We start from the raw sequence: 13,977 nt of genomic DNA on the forward strand, positions 1-13,977 counted from the left end.
ATGACGTTGATGTTTCTCCCATATTTATTTGGTCTCTTGATGTTTCTGTCATATTTATTTGGTCTCAGTTGTTGCAAGGGATTGTATATACTCCTGTTGTGGTTTGGACTTGGTGGTGTCCTTTACTGATAATATCCTTGCTGTAGTGAAGGCAGTGGTAGACAGTTGAAATTTGGTGTTTGAGAGAATTCTGAGTTTAACAATAGAGTTGTTAGGGAGGACTATGCATCTTTTTGTGGTGTCTCATCTTGGTGATGTATTCACAGCACCTACAGTCTCTGATGAAATAACTGGGAGAGGAAGTTTAGAAGAAATCTGTTTTAGGAAAGAGCAGATACGGATAGCATGTGGTAAGAAGCCAGTGATGATGCCACATTTGGTCTTGGTACTGTTGGTGCAAGTAGAAATGGAGATGGCCATGTTGATCGGTAGGGTTGCTGCAGACCTTGAAATGTAGTTCATGATCAGATGTGCAGAGAAGAACATCAAGGAAAGGTAGAGTGCCATTGACTTCTTTTAATGTGTGAATTGGATAGAGTGTTTGACTGAGTTGAGTTGATGTTGGAGTGCAGGGATGTTGAATCATCTAGGACTTCTGATGAGTGTGTCGTCAACATGATGAGTGTGTCGTCAACATAATGAAACCAGGTGACCAAGGAGGAAATAATAGAGGAAAGCCTCTTGCCTTCGAGATGTTCCATATATAGGCTCAGAAGAGCACTTAATGATGAATCCATAGGTAGACTGAAAGTCTACAGAAAGAAAGTTATGTATTTTCAAAAGAGAAACAGTTAAAAGCAACATATAGTTCAGTGAGATAAACAAAGTTGCTGACTGGAACAGGGAGGTCAAGGGTGTCATCAATTTTCCATCGCAGGAGATTGATGGCTTGTGCTGTTGGTACTTTGGTAAATAGGGATGTACATCTAGGCCAGAAAGCCTCTTGTCTCTGATGTTGATGTGTTGGAGTCAGAATGATAGAATGTGAATTTGCATGCAAACATTAACAGTCTTGACGTGGGCTAAGTCACTGGCTCTGCTGCCCAGGAATGAAGAAAATGGATACATCCAGGATGAAGCCCAGACCAGACAAATATAAAATTAAGCAGAGTTGTCTATATTATTGAGGGTACGACAGGGCTGGACCATACAGTATAGCGGGTTTGGTCTGTTTTATGACTTAACCCTTTCAGGGTCCAAGGCCAAAATCTGAAGTCACGCACCAGTGTCCAAGAAATTTTGAAAAAAAAAAAATTATTTTTTCTCACAGAATTAAAGAGCTTATTTTTGTGAAGGTAATAAAACAAAAAAAAATAAGAATCTGATCAGTACTTACCGAGATACAGTGCCAAGAAGTTTATAGAAAATGATGTGGTGGTGGCAACATCGACGAATTCCACATACGCGTATTATATTATTTTGTTGTTTTAGTTGTTTTTTCTTTTCTTTTCCAATTTTTTTCTATTCCTACTAACATTTGGGGCCTGAGAGACCAATACTGTATATAATTGATATATATAAACTCACTGTATTGAACACAATAACTGCACTAAAGTTATTATCATATTATTGTTTACCACTGTTTTTTTATTACAATAAACATGCACAAATATTGTATAATACTGTTCTATCATATATTTACATATTTACAATCACTGGACATGGTTTTAGAACTGCTGGAGCTTGTGGAACTCCTTGAAACAAGGCACCATGCACAGAGGCACCTTACATTCCTCACACATAAACCGAGTGTCTTTGCGTCTTTGTTGCCGTCATTTTGTTTGTGCACAGACAATGCATCTCTTCTGAGCAAATTTCTTTTGAGTTGAAGGAAGCTGTATTATGAAATGATCACCTTCTCTCCTCAAACGCTTGGGTATATCCTGAGGAATTCGAGGACCATGTTGTATTGCAGGTGTTGTTACCTGGTACTTCATTATGAGTTGTCTGACAACAGACAAACAAAATTCACCATACGGTGGTCTGTTACCAGTCTTTATTTGGTACATATTATATGCATTGAGCATTGAAATGTCCATGAGATGGAAGAAAAGTTTCATGTACCACTTGTAACTCTTACGAACACAGTCAACAAAACCAATCTGCATGTCACACTTGTCAACCAAGCGCATGTTTTGTGTATAATCAATCACTGACACTGGTTTTCGAATACGTTCATTAGTCACTCGATCAACTTTGCCACTGTCTTGCATTTCATTACGGTGAGTGGTTGTCAACAATGTGACATCTTGTTTGTCATGCCACCGTAATGCCATAATGTCATTGGCAGTAAACACCTGCACGTCATCACCACGAACACCTGCGTTGAGGCTAGGCATATGTTTACGATTAGAACGCACTGTGCCACACACATCTGTCTTGTTCACTCGCATGAAATCACTGAGTAATGGGCTTGTGTACCAGTTATCGGTATATAATGTATGCCCCTTACCAAGATAAGGTGCCATCATGTTTCTCACTACGTCACCTGAGATACCCAATAACATCTTGGTATCTTTCAATGTTTTACTACACGTGTATACAACAATATCCAACACCAGGCCACTGTCACAATCACAGAGTACAAACAGTTTTATACCAAAGCGGTTCCTCTTGCTCGGTATATACTGCTTGAATGACAGTCTACCTTTGAACAAAATCAAAGACTCGTCAATTACAAGATTCTTGAATGGATAAAAGTATATCCAGAACTTTTGTTTGAGATACATGAAAACATTTCTAATCTTGTATAACCTGTCACTTCTGTCAGGCCTGGTTTTGTCAGAGAAGTGCAACATACGTAACAGTAAGATAAACCTGTTCACTGGTATTATTTCACTGAAGACCGGGGTAGAAATTAGCCAATCGGCGGACCAGTATGCTTTTATATTATGCTTATGGACGTGAGGCATAAGCATTATTGTTGCAAAAAGCAAATACATTTCTGCAACAGTCGTCTCTTTCCACCTGTGTAGTCTTGACTGTGGTGATAAGATTGTATTTGCCATGGTGTACTGAAAATACTTATTACTTTCCCTGGCAATAATTTCCATCAATGGCTGGTCAAAGAATAATTCAAAGAATTCCAGTTCATTGGCCGTGGTTCCAAGGGGACAGGTAGGTAGAATTCCACTTTGAAAGTCATCAAAGTGGTGAGGCTTGGGAACAAAATTGGGATTTTGCTGCCAATCCCACATATGGTTTTCTGGTGGATACTGGACATCATAGGCTGGTTGTACGGGTGGTTGTGGTTGTGGCGGGCTGGTGGCTGACGCTCCGCTTTGTTCTTGAACTGACGAGTCAGCAGCATGGGTCCCTGCGTGGCACGGTGAGTCACGCATGGCGGTGCCACTACCACCACCAGCACCACTAACACCATCCACTGATGCCTGTGGCTCATCCATGCCAAGTGTAGCCACATCATCCTCACTATCACTACCTAAAACGGGTGTAGGGCCACGGGATGTACTCCGGGATGTACTCCGTCCCCTGGGCACAGCATAGGGTACACTACCCGAGCGCATGCGGCGGCGAACATACCAACGCTTCACTGGTGAATATGATTCCTCATTATCACTACTCGAATGATCGTCGAGCGCAATAAAATCACAATCCACGTCAGAATCATCGTCATTACTAAAGTCAGAGGCCTGGCCACGCGAAAATATTAGTTTTCTCTTACGTTTAGGAACACCCGACCGTGAGTCACGAGTGCCCACACCAGAGGTAGAAGGTCGAGGATCGTCTGGGTTTTCTGCACTATTATCGATATCCTGGTCATTATTTTCGGTCACTAACATATCAAAGCCGTAGAATTCGTCTTCATTTCCACTTCCATCAGCGTCAGAACTATCAGACAGGAAGAGGAGAGTCCCAATTTTCCGGGGAGTGAGAGCTGACTTGCGACGAGGCATGGTGAACAAGGGTGACTGAGCCGGCATTCCCACAATGCTATGCAGGCGCCTAGATTTTTTGTTTACGGCGCACACCCACGGCACAGACCCATTCTCTCACATGTAGGCCTATGTGCGTTTTCGTGCTAAATTTGATGGTGCTAGAATTTTGGCATAGATCTACGGTTTGGACACTCACCGTAAAGCCGTGGATCTACGGGACGGACCCTGAAAGGGTTAATTAGACACACATGAAATGGCATGTTGAGTCTTAGTCTGGCCAGAATTTTTTGTCTTTTTAGCCAATATCCACTTTTAAAGGTCTATTTTATCGAGAATTTACTGTACTCTCATAAGATTTATTAAGATATATGAGGTAGTATGGAAGAAACTTATGGAAAGCAGTGAAGCCATTAGCACAGAAAACACTGTCACCCTCTGATGTCCATGACTTCATCCTTCTACCAGGGGATATAACAAATATTGCCAGAACAAAATTAGAAATGTTAAAATGGAAGATGCAGGATGTGCCAGATTAATCAAGTATAGTATAGTATCTCAACCTGTCCTCCAATTTGGGCAGCATCTTTCACACAAATTGCTGTGTGTACATTTCTGCGTGGATGTAGGTTTAATAGAAGCTTTATGTTATTCACAGTGAGGTTAGGCTTGGTTAGATGAGGTTTGCCTGGAGAGGGCTTTGGGGGTCAACACCCCTGCAGCTTGGTCTGAGACCAGGCCTCATGACAAATCAGGGTCTGATCACCCAGACTGTTACTGCTAGCCGCATGCAAGCTAATGTATGAACTACAGTCCGGTTTGTCAGGTACTGACTTGAGGTGCTTGTCCAGTGCGTTCTTAAAGACAGTCAGGGGTCTATTGGTAATCCCCCTCGTGTGTGCTGGGAGACAGTTGAACAGTCTTGGGCCCCAGACACTTATTGTGTTCTCTCTCAATGTACTCGTGGTTCCCCTGCTTTTCATTGAGGAAATGTTGCATCTCCTGCCGAGTCTTTTGCTTTCATAGGGAGTGATTTTCATGTGCAGGTTTGGCACCAATCCATCCAGGACCTTCCAAGTGTATATTATCATGAATCTCTCTTGCCTGTGTTCCAGGGAATACAGATCAAGGGCCTTCAACTGTTCCCAGTAATTTAGGTGCCTTATCATACTTATGTGTGCCATGAAAGATCTTTGTACACTCTCCAGGTCTGCAATTTTGCTGGCCTTGAAGGGGGCCGTTAGTGTACAGCAGTATTCCAGCCTAGAGAGCACAAGCAATTTGAAGAGAATCATCATGGGCTTGGCATCCCTAGTTTTGAAGGTTCTCATTATCCATCCTATCATTTTCTTAGCAGATGAGGTAGTTACATTGTTGTGGTCTTTAAAGGCGAACTCCTCTGACATTATCACTCCCAGGTCCTTCACATTACTTTTCTGCTCTATTGTGTGGTTAGAATTTGTCATATACCCTGACACATTTTTAATTTCCTCAAGTTTCCCATATCTGAGTAGTTGAAATTTCTCCCTGTTGAACTTCATATTGTTTTGAGTGGCCCATTCGAAGATTTAGTTGATGTCCGCTTGGAGCCTCACAGTGTCTTCGGTGGAGGTCACTGCCATGGTAATCCGGGTGTCATCTGCAAAGGAAGACACGGAGCTATGGCTTACATCTCTGTCTATGTCTGTTTACTATTACTCTGTGTTATATTTGTCAGGAAGTTACAGATCCATTTACCAACTTTTCCTGCTATTCCTTTATCATGCATTTTGTGTGCTATTACACCATGGTCACACTTGTCGAAAGCTTTTGCAAAGTCTGTGTATACTACATCTGTATTTTGTTTATCCTCTACAGCATCCAGGACCTTGTCATAGTGGTCTAGTAGCTTGGACAGGCAGGAGCAACCTGCTCTAAACCCATGTTGCCCTGTGTTGTGTAATTGATGGGTATCTAGGTGGTTGGATTTTTATGATATGGGATGTTAGTGCTATCGATCTGTAGTTCTTTGCAATTGCTTTATTGCCACCTTTGTGGAGTGGGCTATGTCTGTTGTTTTTAGTGTGTGTGGGATGACCCGTGTCCATGCTCCGTCTCCATAAAATGCTGAAGGCACATGATAGGGGCTTCTTGCAATTCTTGATGAACACTGAGTTCCATGAGTCTGGGCCTGGGGCAGAGTGCATGGGCATGTCATTTATTGCCTCTTCAAAGTCTTGTGGAGTTAGGATAATATCCGAGATTTTTGAGATGACCAAATTTTGGGTTTCGTTCATAAAGAATTCATTTGGATTGTCGACCCCTAGTCTGGGCAGTGGCTTGCTGAACACTGAGTCATATTGGGACTTCAGTATCTCACTCATTTCTTGGCTGTCATCTCTGTATGTCCCATCCCACCTCAGCAGGGACCCAATACTGGATGTTGTTTTTCCCTTAGATTTGGCATAAGAGAAGAAGTATTTGTTTTTTTTTTTTTTCAATTTCCTTTATGGCTTTTAAGTTCTTCCTGTGATTCTTGTCTCCTGTAAGATTCCTTCAGCTTAAGTTCGATATTTGCAGTTTCATTGACTAGTACCTCCCTTCGTATTTCAGTTATATTGGCCCCATTCAGCAGCTCTGTGACTCTTCGCCTTCGTCTGTATAGGGAGCATCTCTCTCTTTCTAGTTTACATCTTCTCTTTCTTTTTCTTAATGGAATGTATCTTGAGCAGATCTCAAGAACCACAGAATTAATTTTTTCACGACAAATAGTATTCGGATTCGTGTTGTTTAGGATATCTTCCCAGCTTGTTTCATTTAGGACATGGTTTACTTGATCCCATTGTATGTTTTTGTTATTGAAATTGAATTTCGTGAAGAGACCTTCATGGCTGCTCACATTTTGCTGGTCAGGAGCCCTGTGCATACATGTCTGTACTACCTCTATTATGTTGTGATCTGAGTGTATTGTCTTTGATACGGGTATATTGCATATCAGATTGTCATTGTTAGTGAAGATGGGGTCCAGCATATTTTCTAGTCTTGTAGGCTCTACTATTTGCTGGTTTAAGGTGAATTTGATGCAGAGATTTAATACGTAGTTCGTGTGTGTGTGAATTTTCATCTGAGCTGCCTCCTGGGGTGATCTCTGCTAAAACATTGTTTGCTATGCTCCTCCATTTTAGGTGTCTCAAGTTGAAATCTCCCAGTAGTAAGATGTTTGGGGCAGGAGTTGGGAGATTTTCCAGACATTGGTCAATTTTCACAAGCTGCTCCTCGAAATGCTGGGAAGTTGCATCTAGAGGCTTGTATACCACCACAATGACAAGGTTTTGGTTTTCAGTCTTTACTGGAGTTACCTGGAGTTTACCTGGAGAGAGTTCCGGGGGTCAACGCCCCCGCGGCCCGGTCTGTGACCAGGCCTCCTGGTGGATCAGAGCCTGATCAACCAGGCTGTTGCTGCTGGCTGCACGCAAACCAACGTACGAGCCACAGCCCGGCTGATCCGGAACTGACTTTAGGTGCTTGTCCAGTGCCAGCTTGAAGACTGCCAGGGGTCTGTTGGTAATCCCCCTTATGTGTGCTGGGAGGCAGTTGAACAGTCTCGGGCCCCTGACACTTATTGTATGGTCTCTTAACGTGCTAGTGACACCCCTGCTTTTCATTGGGGGGATGGTGCATCGTCTGCCAAGTCTTTTGCTTTCGTAGTGAGTGATTCTCGTGTGCAAGTTCGGTACTAGTCCCTCTAGGATTTTCCAGGTGTATATAATCATGTATCTCTCCCTCCTGCGTTCCAGGGAATACAGGTTTAGGAACCTCAAGCGCTCCCAATAATTGAGGTGTTTTATCTCCGTTATGCGCGCCGTGAAAGTTCTCTGTACATTTTCTAGGTCGGCAATTTCACCTGCCTTGAAAGGTGCTGTTAGTGTGCAGCAATATTCCAGCCTAGATAGAACAAGTGACCTGAAGAGTGTCATCATGGGCTTGGCCTCCCTAGTTTTGAAGGTTCTCATTATCCATCCTGTCATTTTTCTAGCAGATGCGATTGATACAATGTTATGGTCCTTGAAGGTGAGATCCTCCGACATGATCACTCCCAGGTCTTTGACGTTGGTGTTTCGCTCTATTTTGTGGCCAGAATTTGTTTTGTACTCTGATGAAGATTTAATTTCCTCATGTTTACCATATCTGAGTAATTGAAATTTCTCATCGTTGAACTTCATATTGTTTTCTGCAGCCCACTGAAAGATTTGGTTGATGTCCGCCTGGAGCTTTGCAGTGTCTGCAATGGAAGACACTGTCATGCAGATTCGGGTGTCATCTGCAAAGGAAGACACGGTGCTGTGGCTGACATCCTTGTCTATGTCGGATATGAGGATGAGGAACAAGATGGGAGCGAGTACTGTGCCTTGTGGAACAGAGCTTTTCACCGTAGCTGCCTCGGACTTTACTCTGTTGACGACTACTCTCTGTGTTCTGTTAGTGAGGAAATTATAGATCCATCGACCGACTTTTCCTGTTATTCCTTTAGCACGCATTTTGTGCGCTATTACGCCATGGTCACACTTGTCGAAGGCTTTTGCAAAGTCTGTATATATTACATCTGCATTCTTTTTGTCTTCTAGTGCATTTAGGACCTTGTCGTAGTGATCCAATAGTTGAGACAGACAAGAGCGACCTGTTCTAAACCCATGTTGCCCTGGGTTGTGTAACTGATGGGTTTCTAGATGGGTGGTGATCTTGCTTCTTAGGACCCTTTCAAAGATTTTTATGATATGGGATGTTAGTGCTATTGGTCTGTAGTTCTTTGCTGTTGCTTTACTGCCCCCTTTGTGGAGTGGGGCTATGTCTGTTGTTTTTAGTAACTGTGGGACGACCCCCGTGTCCATGCTCCCTCTCCATAGGATGGAAAAGGCTCGTGATAGGGGCTTCTTGCAGTTCTTGATGAACACAGAGTTCCATGAGTCTGGCCCTGGGGCAGAGTGCATGGGCATGTCATTTATCGCCTGTTCGAAGTCATTTGGCGTCAGGATAACATCGGATAGGCTTGTGTTAATCAAATTTTGTGGCTCTCTCATAAAAAATTCATTTTGATCTTCGACTCTCAGTCTGGTTAGCGGCTTGCTAAAAACTGAGTCATATTGGGACTTGAGTAGTTCACTCATTTCCTTGCTGTCATCCGTGTAGGACCCATCTTGTTGAAGTAGGGGCCCAATACTGGACGTTGTTCTCGATTTTGATTTGGCATAGGAGAAGAAATACTTTGGGTTTCTTTCGATTTCATTTATGGCTTTTAGTTCTTCCCGCGATTCCTGACTCCTAAAGGATTCTTTTAGCTTAAGTTCGATGCTTGCTATTTCTCTGACCAGTGTCTCCCTACGCATTTCAGATATATTGACCTCTTTTAGCCACTCTGTTATTCTTTTCCGTCGCCTGTAAAGGGAGCGCCTGTCTCTTTCTGTTTTACATCTACTCCTCCTTTTTCTTAGAGGAATAAGCCTTGTGCATACATCGAGTGCCACCGAGTTAATCTGTTCTAGGCATAAGTTGGGGTCTGTGCTGCTTAGTATATCTTCCCAGCTTATATCGGTTAGGACTTGGTTTACTTGGTCCCACTTTATGTTTTTGTTATTGAAGTTGAATTTGGTGAATGCTCCCTCGTGACTAATCTCATTATGTCGGTCTGGGGCTCCGCGCATACATGACTGAACCTCAATTATGTTGTGATCTGAGTATATTGTTTTTGATATGGTAACATTTCTTATCAGATCATCATTGTTAGTGAAGATGAGGTCTAGTGTATTCTCCAGTCTAGTAGGCTCTATTATTTGCTGGTTTAAATTGAATTTTGTGCAGAGATTTAAAAGCTCGCGTGAGTGTGAGTTTTCATCAGAGCTGCCTCCTGGTGTTATTACTGCAACAATATTATTTGCTATATTCCTCCATTTTAGGTGCCTTAAGTTGAAATCCCCCAGGAGCAAGATGTTTGGTGCAGGAGCTGGAAGGTTTTCCAGACAGTGGTCAGTTTTTAACAGCTGTTCCTGGAATTGCTGGGATGTTGCATCCGGAGGCTTGTAGACTACCACAATGACTAGGTTTTGGTTCTCGACCTTTACTGCTAAAACTTCCACTACATCATTTGAGGCATTTAGCAGTTCTGTGCAAACAAGTGACTCTGCAATGTACAGGCCAACCCCCCCCTTTTGCCTGTTCACTCTGTCACATCTGTATAGGTTGTAACCTGGGATCCATATTTCGTTGTCCAAGTGATCCTTTATGTGGGTCTCAGTGAAAGCCGCGAACATTGCCTTTGCCTCTGCGAGCAGTCCACGGATGAAAGGTATTTTGTTGTTTGTTGCTGGCTTTAGACCCTGTATATTTGCAAAGAAGAATGTTATCGGACTGGTGGTATTGTTGGTACTGGGGGGGGGATTTTTTTTCCGGCATTAGTATCTGTATCTGTTGGTTTGGAGTGGAGGCCATCGACTGTGGTTCCACTCCAGGAATGACTGGATTTGGTGTACGATTTCTGCCATTTCCTGCCAGTTTTTTTCCTTCCTGGCACTAAAAAACCTCTCCTTCTTGAGTGGCTGTGGCTACCCAGGTTTTTCCATGGCCTGGATGTTTTGTATCTTTTTGTCCCCTTTAGATGGTATGCCTGGCAATTTAAGTTATAGCACAGTCTTTCCTGTACTGAAGAGGTACACAGTTCAGGGTGAAAAAGCTTACAGGAAGGGAGTTTGCATTTTCCTGTTGTCATATGGGTATGGCATTTTCTAGGGTGGTCATAGTTGCACGTCCCATCTGTTTTTCCAGATTTCCCATGCCAGCAGATACCGAGTGCATAGTATGTGCACAGGCTTGGTTTCCGTTTGCCTTGGGTTTCTGTGACTGTATTCCCTGTTGGTGCATGTTTCCCTGTCTTACTTCTATCCTCCCTAGCACCAACAATGGAGCTCCCACCAGTTGTTTTTGGTAATATATCCTCACTATTGCTAGTGGAGTCCTCTTGTTTGCTATTTCCTGCGGTATTTCTAGTTTGCAATATTGGTTTTATCTTATCTTTGACTACACTTGTTTCCCTACTATGGCTCCTGTCCCCTATGAGGTCATTTATATGTATTCCTTCCTGCATATAATTCCCGACTACCTGGACAAAATCTCCAGCTTCACCATTACTGTCTCCCAGGACAGCATCTCCAGCTTCCCCATTACTGTCTCCCAGGACAGCATCTCCAGCTTCACCATTACTGTCTCCCAGGACAGCACCTCCAGCTTCACCATTACTGTCTCCCAGGACAGCACCTCCAGCTTCACCATTACTGTCTCCCAGGACAGCACTATCAGCCCCCCATTTACTGACTACCAGGACATCATCTCCAGCCTTACAGTTTCTGACTACATGGCCAGTATCAAGGGCAGTACCATTCAGCCCAGACTTTTTATGTTCCCATCTGTTGTAGAAAGCTTCCAGGTTTTCTATGAAAGCAGCTTTGATGTTGACCTCTTTTAATACCCTTGTGATTTTAGTCCACAGATTTATCTCATTTGGGCATACCCAAAAACACTTCCCTGTTTTAATACTGCTTGTAGCTAGTTCTTGGATATCTGCACAAGGGGCGTGACACCAATTTCCACAAAAATGACAATTTATGCATGTGGAAGCCCGTTTGTTTGACTGACCACAGACTACACTCAGCTTCATAATGATTTGAATGGTTGATTTACTGCAATTCTACTAGCAACCTCTTGAAAATTCTATTAATAACCTGCTAGGTAGTGCACGAAACCGTTTGAAACCAGTCCAGGGTTCGGACCAGTCAAGGGTTCGGACCAGTCAAGGGTTCGGACCAGTCAAGGGTTCGGACCAGTCAAGGGTTCAGACCAGTTAAGGGTTCGGACCAGTCAAGGGTTCGGACCAGTCTATCTGATCTGAGCAGTGGGTCACTTATTTAAAACATACTGGTCGGTGATTTGAGCTAACACATGAAGGATCTACTGGAAATTATCTACCCGAGTAATATGTGATTTGATTGATAAAAAAGTATAACTTGCGTGTTGAAGAGCCGGTGACTGCTGGCACTCCTACAATGACGAACGGTCGACCTCCACCCTTGTTTATCAATCGCTGTATCTAGCTTCTCTATTTTTTTTTTCCGTCTCCACCACAATAAATGCTATATTATCACTATAGTTGACTGCCAAAACTTCAGCTACATCATTGAGGTGTTTAGTAGTTCTGTGAAAATGAGTGACTCTGTGACGTACAGGCCAACTCCCCCCCCCCCCTTGTTGCCTGTTTAGTCTGTCGTATCGGAATAGGTTATAACCTGGGATCCATATTTCATTGTCATGATGATCCTTTATGTGGGTCTCTGTGAATGCTGCATACATTCCATTTGACTCCATGAGCAGTCCCTTGATGTAAGGAATTTTGTTGTTTTTTGATGGCTTTAGACCCTGTATGTTTGCAAAGACAAATGTTGTTATATTGGTGGAATTTAGGAGGGTTTTATTTGCTGACTCTAATATCTGTTGTTTTGGAGTAGAGGCCAATGTTTGTGCCTCTGCTTTAGAAATGTTTTCAGTTGGTGTAGGATTATTGTCATTTCTTGCCAGTCTTTTTTCCCTCCTGGCCCTAAAACACCTGTCACTGGAGAGGTTGTGGCTCCCCTCTTTTGCTTCCCATAGTCTGGCTGGTCTGTGTCTTCTAGTCCCCTTTAATGTGTATTAACCTATATTTCCATATAATTACATGACAGTGTAATTATGAAACACTGGTGACTTGCTTCAGGCAGCATGGGTCGTATACAGTGCTGAAACTTCATTCACGCATGTCAATATGCACTGTAACAAATGTGGATGATGGGTTGGATGACAGGGTGAGCCTGAATATTACATGCAGACAGAAAGAACTTTGCTGATCAGGTGGTTAGCAAGAAAGCCTGTTCTTAGGCTTCGTGCACAATTACAGTTATGTCTGTATTACATGTGACATTATTATACTCTGCATTTTTGTGTAAAATAAAGTTTGATAAGTGGTAAAATTAAGTAGTCAAACCTCGATTTAACAGACTAATAGAGGGGAGTGAGTGGCTGGTAACTGCAATTGTGGCATATAGAGATGAGATTGTTTTGTCACAATCAGAATACTAATGGGTAATTTTATGACCACTGTACTTTGTTATTTCCAAATTAATTGACCAAGCAGGTTTTGTCCCATATTTTCCAAACTATTTAATTGAGAGTTTACCATATGGTATATAATATGAAAATATTTTAAATGCAAAACCACTTTGAGATTATGAAGAATTACTTTTGAGTACATGTACTGTAATTTGTTAATGAATAAATTGATTATCACTATAGATGCAGAAGATTGTGATGACATTAGAATCTCTCTCACTTGATAATGTTATTTACTTACAGATACTGCAGCCAGCAGAAATACAGTGAAGTTTTAGATCTCTTGTATAATGGAGCATCTCTTCTTTTAATGCATGATCAAGTAAGATTAATTTTTGGTACCTATTTTGGGTTTAGCGCGGCTCTTCGATTATAATAATAGTGTTGTCACTTGTTTGTAGAGGACTTTTTAATTTTGTATAAATCTTGTATATTGGTGGAAAGATCATGACGGTATGATGTCATCATGCATTTGGAAAGACAGTGATTGAATGAATATTGGTGAAAGTGTTTCCTCTTTTTTTTTTGGGGGGGGGGGTCACCCTTCCTCAGTGGAAGACTGCTGGTTCATTAAAAAATCGTGAGTATGTCTTTGTTTTATCATGTTTGGTGAAGTTTGCATGTGTATAAGTTGTAATACTTTGGAGTTGTGTATGTTGAAATATTGTTGGAGCTACTAATGTGGAACTATTAAGGTACCTTAAGATGTTTACCTGGAGAGAGTTCCGGGGGTCAACGCCCCCGCGGCCCAGTCTGTGACCAGGCCGCAGATGTACAGGTTGAGGAAATAAATGACTCTGTCAGTTATGAAGGGATAATAGCGAGGCTAAAAATGTAGGTTGAGGTGTTAGAGAGGGAGAGAATATTTTGAAAAATCGTTAAAGGCAGATTATGAAATAAGACAACATATTACTATACA

At 42.3% G+C, this 13,977-nt stretch overlaps 1 protein-coding gene across 1 annotated transcript in view; it reads left to right on the plus strand.

Moving 5' to 3' along the window:
• The window catches only part of LOC128700871 (Golgi to ER traffic protein 4 homolog), a 64,060-nt gene that overhangs the window by 11,413 nt on the left and 38,670 nt on the right, over positions 1 to 13,977 (plus strand). The window contains exon 2 of the mRNA XM_070087009.1: positions 13,302 to 13,380. Coding sequence (XP_069943110.1) covers positions 13,302 to 13,380 — 79 coding nt within the window. The remainder of the gene's footprint in view (positions 1 to 13,301; positions 13,381 to 13,977) is intronic.

Source organism: Cherax quadricarinatus, chromosome 20, assembly GCF_038502225.1.
Source record: "Cherax quadricarinatus isolate ZL_2023a chromosome 20, ASM3850222v1, whole genome shotgun sequence".
In the NCBI taxonomy this organism is placed as follows: Eukaryota; Metazoa; Arthropoda; class Malacostraca; order Decapoda; family Parastacidae; genus Cherax; species Cherax quadricarinatus.